General features: G+C 44.4%; 1 protein-coding gene across 1 annotated transcript in view; it reads right to left on the bottom strand.

The window, feature by feature from the left end:
* grb14 (growth factor receptor-bound protein 14) overlaps nt 1-13,302 on the bottom strand; it is a 35,346-nt gene extending 22,044 nt beyond the window's left edge. The window contains exons 1-3 of the mRNA XM_080535535.1: nt 13,186-13,302; nt 12,522-12,736; nt 10,829-10,958 (exon numbers count right to left, since the gene is read on the bottom strand). Of these exons, the coding sequence (XP_080391661.1) occupies nt 10,829-10,958; nt 12,522-12,700 (309 nt within the window). The 5' untranslated portion in view covers nt 12,701-12,736; nt 13,186-13,302. The remainder of the gene's footprint in view (nt 1-10,828; nt 10,959-12,521; nt 12,737-13,185) is intronic.
* Nucleotides 13,303-13,864: the final 562 nt, after the last annotated feature.

Below are 13,864 nucleotides of genomic sequence, written 5' to 3'. Positions count from 1 at the left end.
TGTAACCTAACCCCCTTTCACACCTTGATCATTGGGGGTATACATGTGTGAACGAAAGGCAAATTCTCTCTCTTTCGGCTGACTAGAGCTCTCTATTTACATCAGAGAGGAATGCTGTAACCTGCAATGTAACTTTGATTGAATAAATAGTCTATAACTTAGAAGTTTTACTAGTGATCTATTTCAACCGAATTCTTAAAAAAAAGTAAATATCTTACAATTAAGAGGTGAGCCTGGCCAGGAGAACATTGTAATAACCAGAGTTTGTCTGGACCCCAAGAGCTGCCGTTCATCTGAGTCGGACTTAAGGTGAGTGACTCGTGCAGAGCGCATACCCCTTGTGGAGTTTGCCAGGCCAGCAACAGAAGCACGCGTGCACAGTAACTTGTGGTTTTCAGATATTCTTTGATTATGTTCAAAAGAACCTCCTGGAATAAATGGTTGTTATAGTAATGTGTAAGACTGTGAGTTTCATAAACCTATTGTGATACAGTAAGATGGTGTGGTTAAAGAGCCGGATTATGAAATCCATATGTAAATAGATTGATAGTGTGTAATATCGTGTGTATTTTGTGTACTGTGTGGTGCGGCAAATATTGAGATTTGATCACAGTGTCTGCATTTAAGTGTGGGCTGCCAGGGTAAGACTTGTGAAAGAAGTTTTTCGGGTTGACTGGTAATTATTAATTGTGTCGTCAGCCAGAGAGTCTGAGGTCATGTTCTCACATGAAAGTCCGAATCGAGACCCGGAGCAAGTGGATGAGTTCGCAACATTGTTGCATAAATGATTTCTCTGATTTGCGTTCTCACAGCCCTTCATGTAAACGAAGTAACATACGCAATCGAAGCAACAGACGTGGTAGTTGATTGGTCAGAAAAATTGCCCGTTGTCCCTCTCTTATCCAGATCAACACGCGTGCACTGTTGTTTTCCTATGGACTGCCTCGAGCAGCGTTCTCACCAAAAGCGAAGCGAAGCAAAGTGATGGATGCGTCGTTTGTAACCGAAGCGAAACCACCCTTTTCAAGCGGAGCATCCGACGGCTATTTGCTCCGGGAGTTACTTCGAATCCGCGTTCTCACAGCTCCAAACGACGCAGAGCAAAGCAAACTTTATCCTAAACTCTGAAGCAAATGTTCTAGTGAGAACACCCCCTGATAGTAGTGAGAGTGTCTCATAAGAGAGAAGCGCTATTGAGTGTATATCAGCCAGAGTCTGATGATTGTAATTAGTGTTACGAAATCCTACTGTAAATAAGTGTATTATTTGTTGGGCGAGTGGATTAGGGAATCCATCCTCCACAAAGCATATTTGATTGGTCGTATTCTGCCTTACAATGTGTAGTTGCATCTATTGTGTAAAACTATGTTCCCCTTGCGGCGCGCAGTGGGCGCGCACATATAGAGAGAGACCAGTGAGAGTTTGTTTAAAGTAACTATGTGTTACTTGTGATGTGATTTTGATAACATTTTGCTGAGGTTTGATTTGATGTGTGACTAGTAATAACTTCGGACGACCCATCCATCCGAAAGACGCATTACACGTTCGCTTAACATTGTAAAGCTGTGTCGTGGGGTAACCGTTTTTTTCTACGATAACAATATAGATCCCTGGGCGTCGGCTTCTTCAAAGATAAAGACAATGGATTTCTAAATTACCCCCCTTCTCACCCCCCTTCTTCTCATTCTTTCGCACACCTACACCCACACACGCACACACACACATCCAGGCTGCACTCTGTAGAAGAGGGAGCCGCGAAGATTTTCTCCCTCACTTCACATCTCACACAGACACAAACACAGAGGGGTATATTGTAGGGGTGTAACGGATCAGTACGGATCGCCCCCCACGGTTCGGCACGCATGTGTACCGCGGATCAATTGCAACATTTTAACAAGTAATAATATTACTTAATATATTACTTAATATCTATTGTAAATCACAATGTAGAGTTGCCATGAAAAGATAGACGTGTAGAGTTGCGTGCTTTGTTTTACTCTAAAGCGCAATGGTAGGTTGATAATGCGGAAAAAAAGAATCTGTTGTTTGCTCACTACACGTGAAACTGGGAATCCACAACAACAAGGCTGCGTTCGTAAATTCGCTCTGGAATCTGATCAGCATTCAAGGAACGCCTCTTGTCCAATCAAATTACTTGGTCGACAACTAGGTAGCTCGACAACTTCTGATAATGAAGGCATTTTTTTCATACTGTAATGTCCCGACTTGGACAGTGGTTGAAATAATGACAGATAGCTTCTCTCATGTAATCTGTGCGTTTAATTGTAAACTATCTTACACAACTTTCTTAGTTAACCGGAGGCCCGTTCCACTAAGCGAGATTATCTTCTAAGCCTCGATAAAGTTCTAATCGGCGATAATGTTAGCTTGCGTTCGGTTCCATCAATGTGGCTCAAATAATTCGCTGCTTGGTTGAGCTCCTTCTGAGTCAGATATAATTAGCCTGGTCGCGAGCAGGCTAAAAGACTGGCTAAAGTAATACGTGCGTCAAAAAAGGCTCACAGGCGGAAACTACATCCCGAACGACAGTTCCTCACGTGTCTTTTAGGAAATATTAGTTCCCACTTCACACGAGATAGATAGATAGATTGGTTGACTGTGTGATAGATAATTTGATATTTTGAAAGTGTGATCGATCGATAGATAGTTTGATTGTGTGATAGATAACTTGATATTTTGAAAGTGTGATAGATAGATCGATAGATCAATAAAGAAAAGAGTGTAAAAAAAAAAGTTATTGTTTCAACTTGCATTGCTGTCATCACAGCGGTCTGGCTGGCGCAGTGGTTAAGGCAGCCAGCTAGAGTTCCAAAGGTTGCGTGTTCGAGACTTGAATACGTTTTTTTTTATTTTTTTTTACATTTAACCGAAGATTTCATGCAAAGGCTTCAAACACCATTGTAATCGTGTCAGTTCTTGTAAATTAGCCTGCACCATCATTTTATAGCCTACATACTTTTTTAGATGAGATTTTAGATTAGATTCAGACAACGAAATGCAGTAAAAAGTGTGTCTGAAGAAGGATTTGAACCACCGATATAAAATGACGAATAGATACTATAGCAGCGGTCGATACCACTAGGCCATTGTGACGATATGACGGCTGGTAGCCTGCTGCGTATATCACCACAGTAGTAAATATTCATTTATTAAAATATGAACATATAACAATAACTGGGGCTAGTATGACCTACGCATTTAATCGGTCAGCAATTTCTTGCCAAACCATTTCCCTCGCCTTGTTAATTGCGGCAGTATTGCACTATTTTACATCTTGTTTTTCCGTCTTCATAAAGATCAATAATTCGGAATGCTGCGCAAATGTAGAACCCCTGCAGAGTGGAGTATCTTCATTTCGACAGATCGACTCTTCGGGGCTCTTTATGTCTGCGATATCTGCCCATATCGAAGATTTGTAAGCCGGTCTTCTGTGAACACTGATGACACAAGCCTGATCCTCGTTCGAGGAATCACCTGAGGCTTGAATTCCAATCCCGAGTTGCCTGATCGCCTGATTTATTTCAATCGCCGATATACTGATCCACCTTTAGTGGAACGGCCCCCGGAGCTCTCTCTCCCAACCGTCTCAACCACACACACAGCACCCGCCCCCTCCCGTGACCTCCACCAATCACAGGGGTGCATTGGCACACAACACAGTAACAGTGCGAACATGAACATGAACTCAAGCATTAATGAACATTAATGAACAGGGTAGCTACAATACCATGTTCAAAATATGGGTTCACTTTATTATTTAGTTAAAAGTGGCATAAAACATGTTTATTCGTCTGCTTTAAAGAGCCCAGTGATTCACTGCTGCAACCAGGCGCCTCCCTCTTTCATATTGCACTACTTATAATTTAAGTTGAATGTGTATTTCAGTATAATATGTAATGTTTGTGTTGATCCGAAAAATGATCCGATCCGTGACTCAAAAACCGTGACCCGATCCGATCCGTGAGTTAGGTGATCCGTTACACCCCTAGTATATTGAAATATTTCTAAATATACATATAAAGTGGGTTGATCATCTGTTTTTTTTTGAGTGCTTAAGGTTACTGTTTAACACTCGTTGACTAGAATAAGACGCGCGCATGCGCATTGTAATTTCCACGCACCAAGAGCGCACTTCATTCACACATGTACATGAACACTTTTCACACTTTCTTTTCAACACCTCCATGCGGCACAAAACTGTGTGTGTATGCCTGGTAACTGGATTGATTGAATGTTATTGTGTTATTCATCTAAAGCATAGGACAGCTTATTAATCTGTCCGTTTGGATTTTTGCTCGGTTTGACAAAAGGCATTAGGCTGTGTGCCTCACCACCACGTGAGGCAGCGAGGACACTGCTTGGGGCAATAAACGATTGAATTCTTTGTGGCTATGCTTGTTAAATACTGTTGGTTCATTATTACCTGTTTTTGATCAATTGATGTCTGTGAATGATTGTTGAATACTGTTAATGAATTATTACCTGTTTGATTACTGTTTGGTTTATTCAATAACTTTAATTAATTGATGTCTGTGAATGCCTGTTGAATACTGTTGATTAATCATTACCTGTTTTGATTAATGGTTGGTTTATTTCACTTTGATTATTGTAGAGTTAATAGATAGGCGAAGTAGAATTGTATTCAGGTAACAATAGCATAGTCTGTTTAGCAGACAGATGGTTCACAGTAATTATCTATTGACCAGTAAAGGGTTTTGTTCATCAGCAATATTTGAGAAGTGACCTTGCTTCTAATCTAGCCCAAGTAACTGTGACAGTTATAAGTGTAAACTGTGTTAGTACTAAGTGGTCAGTTCACATTTAACATTAGGCAGGGGAGTAGGCACCCCGAACCTAGTGTTAAACGGCGGTAGAATTGCATAATTCTGAGGGCACGTTAAAGACTGTGTATAGTGCTGGGGAGAGGACTGAAGGCCCCCGTGTCTGATGAAGTGTGAATGAACATACTACCTTGGTACCGTCTAGTCGGCACAGCTGTCACATGTAAGTGTGTGGGCAGTGCGTGGTACGTGGGCGACAGCCCACACCTAGCGGGATGTGAGGGGAAGCCACACCCGTGAACAGACAAGGCTGGTGAAAACAGTCAAGTTTTTAGACCCATAGCGAAGTGGTCTAGGGATCAGACCGTCGGTTCCCAACTGGGCGGCTAGTTACCGCTAGTTACCGCTACGGGGCTTGGTGTTTAGACACTGGCTGGGGATCGCTATCGACTGGGTCACTGGCCGGTTGGGTCGCACAAGGCATTAAGTCCACAAGAGATGGCAGCTGCGCTCAGCTCTATGTATAGTCAGGCCACCATAATCTGAAAACAACGTACAGCTAGTAGGCGAGTGGTGCTTTCTGTGATCAGGGCTCTGAAAAGAGACGCCTGGGAAGCAGAGGGGATGAGATGGGAGTCCTTATGAAGGGAACTCGTGGAAAGGGATCCAGCCTGAGACTGTGCCCCAGGAAGAGGTAGGTCTGAAGGATCAAAGTGTACAATCATTCTCTAATACATAGACGTGAAGCGTAAGAAGCGTATAGAAGCGTAACTTAGAAACAGCAGTTTTAGGTTTATTTAGGAAAGAAGGGCAGAAAGTGGCACAAGCTTGGAAAGAGAAAGCAGCCGATCAGGGACTGGAGGCTAAGGCACTGGAGGAAAAACTCAATACTCCGTTCTCACACATGTCTCCTGTTACCTGTCTCCCACCATACGAGAAGAAAGATGCACCTCTTCGGCTGTACCCACAAGCCCCAGTCCTGTATACGACCGGAAAGTACTCTGTACATGACGATGACCATGGCCTGCGTGAGACTGGAAAGGCTGAGGAGCTACAATCAGAGGTCAGATCCAGGAGCCAGGGCCAGAAGAAGAGCCTTGTTGAGAGGGAGTCAAAGAGGGGGAAGCGTGCAGAGGGGGGCAGGAAAGCGGACAGGCAAGATTCAAGTTATGAAGGCAGAGGACACGGGGGAAACAGCTCTCGAATCAGGAAGATGCTAGCCAGAGCTGAAAAGAAAGGTGGAAGAAGATACCAGAGGGGTGAGACAGAGGACAGCAGCACTAGTGAGGAGGAGGAAGAGACAAGCTCCGATGAGAGACGGTACAGAGACCGCGTTGAACAAGAGAGAGAGAAGACGAGAGACGCTACAGAGATCGAGTTGACCGGGAGAGAGAGGAAGAGAGACACTACAGGAGCCAGTATGACAGAGAGAGAGAAGAGAAGAGAACCCACAGTGGCCATTATGACTGGGAACTAGAGCTACACTGAAGAGATAGGTGCCACCCCAAGGAACCCACGAGACAGGAGACGACAGAGCCGCATTGAAGAGAGAGAGACCAACCCAAGGGGCCCATATGACAGCAGCTCGTATGAGCTACAATCAAAAGAGCCCAAGCCAACTGCCCAGTGCTGCCCAGGGGTAACAAGTTGGAGTACCGACCATGGACCCACTCTGGCATTTCTGAGGTCAGTGAGAAACTAACCCGTGTTTGAGGAAGGTGGCCACCCATGGACGTCGAAGGTGGATGAGACCCTTATCGGGACACAGCCAGTGATGGGAGACCTGAAACACCTTTTCCTAACACCAGGGGAGCCACCCCTCCTAAATTTCGTTGTTTGGTACCTGTACTGTAGCAATGACAAATAAAGTCCATTCCATTCCATTCCATTCCATTCCATTCCATTCCAAAAGGCTTTTAGCTTCTACATATTATAGGCGTGGCTGCGATGCAGGAGATACTGATGAAGCCTGAAGACGCAACACACCTTCCTATGTTAGGAATATATGTAAGGACAATCGTATTTGAGGGAATAAAACAGCTGATACCAACCACTGAGCCTGTAGACCTCGAGTACAAGGGACAGAGCGCTACTCTGACTGTTCCTGTGTCAAAACACACACCCATTGGGCTTCTTGGAAGAGACGCCCTATGTCAACTGAACTGTACAGTGAAATGCATGCCTGACGGCAGTCAGGTGACAGTGCCTTTGGAATATCGCCAACTATCTGTCATGGCAGACACCGACACATCCATGGTGTACTGGTTAGGAGACCTTAGTCCAGACCTCATGGAACCAACAAGAATGTGGGAAAACTACATCTTGGCGAACATGCCTGGGGCCAGCCAGCCTACAGATCCACTACATTATTGTACACTCCAGTACTTCAGAAATGCCACCGACTCAAACCCAGATGAGTGGCTAAAGCATCAACCAGACCAGATACAGCTTAGTGCAAGTTGCATAATCCTGGGTCCTCAGGGTACGGCTATGAAGATAAACAGAGATAGTTATCTGGATCAGGAGCATAGAATTGAGGATAGCATTCCACATGTGACACTGATGGTCACTGAACATTACAGCCAGAAGCATTTAGGGGCAATGATGGCAGACTCAGAAAATACCAATTGAAGCAAGAAGCAATTGATGGGATTGAGCCACAGGTTAAAGGACTGCTGGAGGCAGGAGTCTTGAAGAAAACCCAAAACCCTCAAAGCAATACGAAGAGTTAGGGAAATGATGATGTTCCTGGGCATTACAGGGTATAGTTCAGCATGGGTAGAGGATTACACTAGACTGGTAGCACCCCTGAGGGAGATGAAGGAAACAGGTAGTGGTAACCTCCATTGTAATATCACCTGGACAAAGGAACGTCATTTGGGTCACGCTCAAAGATTTGTTGATGTTACAGGATGGGGCAACCGTGTTAGAGAAGAACTTGTGGCCTGACAAGTCAGGATGACACAGGCCTGTGGAGGAATCATGAGGGGTTAGTTGTAGCGCCACCAGATTTATTGGGCCTATTGATACAGGAAGCTTATGGGCTAGGACATGTGGCTAGGGGGGAAGTAAGAAGGAAGATCACAAAGGAATATGGGTTTTGGGCTCCATATTTACTGGAACAGATTGACCATGTCATAGGTTGATGCGTGGTCTGTTTGGGGAACAACATCCGGGTACTAAGTCAGGAGTGGGAATACCAGTGAAGTCTGGGCATATCCCTACCCCAAATGGGCCACGGGAGCTGGAAGAGAGGGTGGACGCACAGGAGAGGGGGGGACGCGGTGCAGCCAGATAACAAGATACCCAGAGAGCCGGATGAGGAGGAGCTACAACAGGATGCAGAGGCAGTACCAGAAGCCAATGAGACAGGGAGTTTGGACGTCCGTGCTAATGAGGATACTGCCTGCATTATACTTCCGATGGCGCTAGGAGCCACTCCCCAGACCATGCCCAGCACGAGAGTCTACAAGACAACGGAGAACAGGAAGACCCCAGTAGCTGTGACGCCCCTCTCGGGGACTCTGCAAAGCCAGATGACGCCCCTCTCAGGGACTGTGCAAATCCAGGCGACGCCCCTCTCCGCACTCCTATCAAGCCAGACAACGCCCCTCACAGAGATATCACAAGACCAGATGACTGCCCGGACCCAGGTCACATTGAAAGACTAAGACCAGTCAGAAAGAGACTCAAGAATAAGCTTAGGGAATTGAGGCAGGAGGTCAAGGAGAATGCCGGGTACGGACACCAAATGACTGCCTGGCTGGAGTTGGCCTTATGCGCATGGGCAGCTTATTTTGCTAAGATAGGGTCAGCTATTATGGCCGGCCTGATTCTTGACTTTTTTAGAAGGCAAGTCCTCATTAACTTTTTTAATAGGCAAGTCCTCATCTGAGGTGAAAACCCATACATTCACACAATCCCCTGCATACACACACACTCACATGCCCATGCACACACCATTCCCCACACCACTGACATTCTATCATCTCTGTCTATCTCTCACTTCTATACCCTCTATCTGATTGAGACAGTGGTAAAGGTCTCCAACGGGGGGTCTCCAACGGGGGTCAAGTGCTAGTAACCTCTGACCCTGAAGAAGCAAGAACCAAGAAGATTACATTAGGTTCCTTTTTTAGCTTGTTATGTGATTATGCTGGAATGTTTTGGTTTGCTTTGTTGGGATTATTGTGTTGTGTAATAGTTTTTATATTAGCTGTAGTGTATGCATGTGTTTTTTGTCATTTCGTCACTGCGTGATGAGGGATTTAGATTTTTGCTGTTATTGTGGGTTTTTTGGTAGTATTATTTGCGATTATAAATATGTTATATTATATTATGAATATGCCCTTTGATGTGTAGTTACTGCTCTTTACAAAACTCCCTCTGGGTTAGGGAATATGTGGTATATTTTCACACACACACATAAACCTGTGTATAGAACCTGTGTAGATATCTGTCTTATTGCACACACATTCATAGACCTGTATAGTTCTGTAAGGATTCTACTAACAAGGGGGGTTTTATGAATTAGCATTCCTTTGTCCTAGAAGTCACATGGTAATTTCTTTGTCCTAGCACATGTTCAAGATGGCCTCCCTTCCTGTGACCTGCCCCCTGCCCTTTGACCTGAATGACACTGTCTGTAACTTAACCCCCTTTCACACCTTGATCATTGGGGGTATAAATGTGTGAACGAAAGGCAAATTCTCTCTCTTTCCACCGGCTGACCAGAGCTCTCTATTTACATCAGAGAGGAATGCTGTAACCTGCAATGTAACTTTGATTGAATAAATAGTCTATAACTCTGAAGTTTTACTCGTGATCTCTTTCAAACCGAATTCTTAAAAGTAAATATCCTACACGTTAAACCAGAAACAGTCCTAGGCATACATTATGCATGATGCATACAACTGACGTTTGTTCAAGTAGCCCATACTGTACTGTATGGAAACTGCAAGGCGTACTGTATGTCCGTGGTGAGGTAAATAAACAAATGTAGGCTTGGTCTGTGATCTCCTCTCTGTTTCAGGTGGGAGATAGCTGTGCAGTACAGTATCTGCTCTTACACAAGCATGCGCTGAGGAGTTATTGGCTTGAGGACAGGAATTCCATGTCGAGTGATCAAGCAGAACAGACCCAGAAAGCCTGGGTCCAGTGAGGAGTGAAAGCTGATCCAGTGCCAGCAGCACTCCTTCACATTCATGTCCTTTCTAGTCACCACTCTCCATGGCAGGGTAAGTAACAGCATGGGTGGGAGTGAGACCGTACTGTATGTACATAAATACTACGCAACCGCAACCACCGTTGACATACTTCATGACCTACATCATAATAACTCGAATGTATAAAGCGCTTTGCAGAAAGAGTCTCTTGAAAGTATAACAAAAATAAAGATCGAAAATAAATCAATCAAAACAACAAAGTACTAGGGAAACCGGTACAGGTGTGTCTTTAATCCTGCTTTGAAAAAACTCCAACCGACTGGGCAGCCCTAAAAACTACATCAGCCTGTCTGAGGCTATTCAGACACGACCAGGTGTGCTGTTGATGGTGTGTCCGGGTACTAAGTCAGGATCTCATAATCACATGGTCTGCGCATTCTGTAGAGAGCATGCTGATATGGCATTTTCATCCCCTCATTTCATGTAATTTGCATACTCACACAACCAGTTTCCACGTCTCATGCCCTGCAGTTTCAGACTGATCAAGCGTCAAACATGACAGAGCTATGCCTAAAATGGAATTTACACATGTCTTGTGGTTGTTTTTCTGGCATTCGTCTTGTGACTATAACGCCTGAGGTTTTTAACAGTAACATACAACAGAGGCATTATATTATGAGTGTGTGTGTGTGTGTGTGTGTGTGTGAGTGTGTGTGTGTGTGTGTGTGTGTGGTGTGATGTGGTGTGATGTGATGTGGTGTGACGTGTGTGAGTGCGTGCGTGCGTGCGTGTGTGTGTGTGCGTGCGTGTGTGTGCGCGTGTGCGTCATGGACCAGGGCATAAGTAAAATAAGTGCCTCACCTGAGTTGCACTGCTTTTGGTCCAGGGTAACAGACACTCAGACACAAAGGACGAGACGGTGGAGGGAATGAGCTCGGGGAAAGGATTTGGAACGGGGGCAGCCTGCAACTCCTCTCCCTCTTTACTGTTACTGGAGGGCATAAAAAGTACATAAAACATTTACTGACAACTGTGCTTCATTCCTTTTAACACAAACAATATGCCATCGGTCTCCCCATCCGGCATGTGAAAGACAGCCGTGGTAATGTCATTTTGATGATATATTAGATGACTGGAGGGGCTGTCTGTTTGTCTGTCTGTCTGTCTGTCTGTCTGCAGCTGCCAGGGCCTACAGCCAGTCATGGGATCTTAGCGTCTATACCTGAGACATCAGATTTCACATCTTATGGCCCTGACTGTAGCTTGAGAACGAGGCCAGCATGTGCTGTATACTGCTTAGCTATTGTTAAGGCCTTTGTTGTGGAGAATGTGTGTTTTCTGTACGTTAGAAGGGAGCAGAATGCCTGGACAGTTGATACTCTCAGAGACAACATGGGCGTGGGGAACTGTGACGCTGGCTGTCTCGGCACGGAACCCCCCCCCCCCCCCCCCCCCCCGCTCCCAGCCCTCTCAGGCAGACGACACGCCCAGGCAGCACACAGACAAACAGACATTTGATAAGACGATAGATAACAATGCATAGAGAGCTGCCTTCTAACTCTGCACTGAGCAGCTTAGAGATAGGGCTTGGAAGTCTTTCTCACCCCATAGGTTACCTTTCAGCCACCTTAACCTTATGAGTGAACTAATGAACTTGCTTCATTAATTTCTATACAATCTCTTATAATATTAATATATATATATATATATATATATATATATATATACTATATATCCATGTCTCCCTAATTAATGGCAAATCAACACCTGAAATACAGTGTTTATAATTCTTCTGTGTATCTGCAGCGTGTTTGTGATATTAGGGAGCGGCCATATTGGCTGTTATGTTGTTTACATCTCAAATGCACCAAGCATGTCCGTTTAATCCGTTCACATCAAATGTAAGCAGAAAAAGCTGCCCTGTGTGGGAATGGTCAGGCTGACAAGCATCGACATAGACATTTTCCAGTATCATGAGGAGATTATGAAATCAAGATGTAACACAGGTTTAGATATGAAGGCCTTGAGCTCTAATAGGTGGCTCACATTGACATGCCTTGACTGCTCTGTAAACACAGCAGTTACTAAGTTACTAATTACCACCAGCAAAGTAACAGGTGCTTGATTTGAGTCCAGTACTTTTCAGTGTACTATCAAAAATGTGGTACAGCTATTCACTGATAGTTGTGTGTTCACCACGAGTGTTTACAGGTACAAAGTCTACAGTTATTTCTCAAATGGACCTCCATGCCCTGGGAATACAAAGGGTGTACTATTCGTCTGTGGAGGAGCACATTGCATGAGCTCACAAATCACATATGTTAAAGATTAACTTTAAAGTAGTAAGTTACAGTATAAACCAAGATAGATACACTGATGGCCATGGTGGAGAGGCTGGGATGTGTGCTACTAACACATTCAGTACATTTATAATGTGTGTGTTTTACATTTCAAAACATTCATCAAAAGATTGCTTGAAAAAAATATGTTTTTCAATCAAGATCATTCACACCATCATTCATCACCACCTTTCCAAGTGAGAAATTAACCATACCTATTCCCCTTGCAGACAGCTGTCCTGTTATTCTGGGCATTTGGTGGTAGTAAAGGACCACGCAGCGGGATGAGGGCTGGGCTGGAAAAGCCACTCACATTACCCTTCCCACTCCGAAAAATCTCTGCTTTCTCTCCGAGGCTTCCAGAGGTGTGTATATCTTCCAGTGCGTTATTCATATCACTCGCGGGGGCCGGCTATATCCAAGGCATCATCTGGAGCAGAGAGAAGAGACGAGCTGTTGGTACTGGAGAGTGTGTGCAGAGCAGAGGCACAGTGTGAGAGCTGGCTGGGCTACCCTCTGCTCACAGCTCAGGCAGCACATCACACAGACAAGCCTCTCCAACTCATCTGCTGCCCATGAGGCTGGCCCAGTGGGGCAAAACGATCCCTCCTACCAAAACATGATCCACCACAGTAAAGTTATTTTTAAAGCAATGACTCCCAAATGAGCCAGCCAGGCTGTGACACAGTGGCGTATTAAAATCCACAAATGTGTTTCTGTCCCTGTGGTCTTGGCGCCTCAAGCCTGTGTTTTTTGTTTTGTTCTCGCTGTTAATTTTTATCTTTTTTTTCCTTCTTTGTTTTGTTGGTTTTTTTGGTTCTGGTTTTTGACTTCTACTACCTGGAAAGTAGCAGACCTGCACACAAAAAGCACACTTACACAGGTTCTTCGTTGTTGGTATGCAACTTAGCTCTGTAATGAGTCCTGGAGGGCAGCCAGTACTATAAAACCGACTGTTCCTTTGTCACAGACTTCACACTGAGGTCCCGATTGCACTTTAAACTCAGCACTGTGCTGTAGCCCCACGCATGTGGACGGACGTAGAGAGTATCTCAGCCAGACAGACGGCTTGAGCTGTGGTGTGGGCTGTGTCATTCTGTGACAGGCTCTACTATGTGGGGGGATGGTTTACATGATAACATCTATCTGAAAGGTAATGTGTAACAGAGCCTGAGTTGGAGCAGAGAGGCTACTGTAGATAGTGATTGACTCATTGCAAGTGGTTAAGGGAACATCTGGCTTCATTACAACTGTAGTTTACTTTCTCTGCTAAAATATAAATGACGTGACATTGGTGAACACTTTAAAAAAGTGACTGACTCTTGGTATTAAAAGGAAAGCAATAGCACAACTTATACAGTATTAGTGAGAATAAAAAGGCAATACCAATATCACTTGTTTGGAGTGAATCCACAAAGTAAAACAAATAATAAATAAGAATAATTATAGTCAAATTGTGATTTCTTACAAATGGCTTAATTGGACTGAAAAGTGAATGTAAGGTTCATTAATCTATTAGTTAATTCATCAATTAAACTAGTAGTGTGTCCCTTGAACA

The sequence above is a fragment of the Nansenia antarctica genome (genome assembly GCF_963989245.1).
Source record: "Nansenia antarctica genome assembly, chromosome: 7".
In the NCBI taxonomy this organism is placed as follows: domain Eukaryota; kingdom Metazoa; phylum Chordata; class Actinopteri; order Argentiniformes; family Microstomatidae; genus Nansenia; species Nansenia antarctica.
Note: the sequence above shows the minus strand (reverse complement) of the source record. Positions and strands in the feature narration are given on the sequence as shown.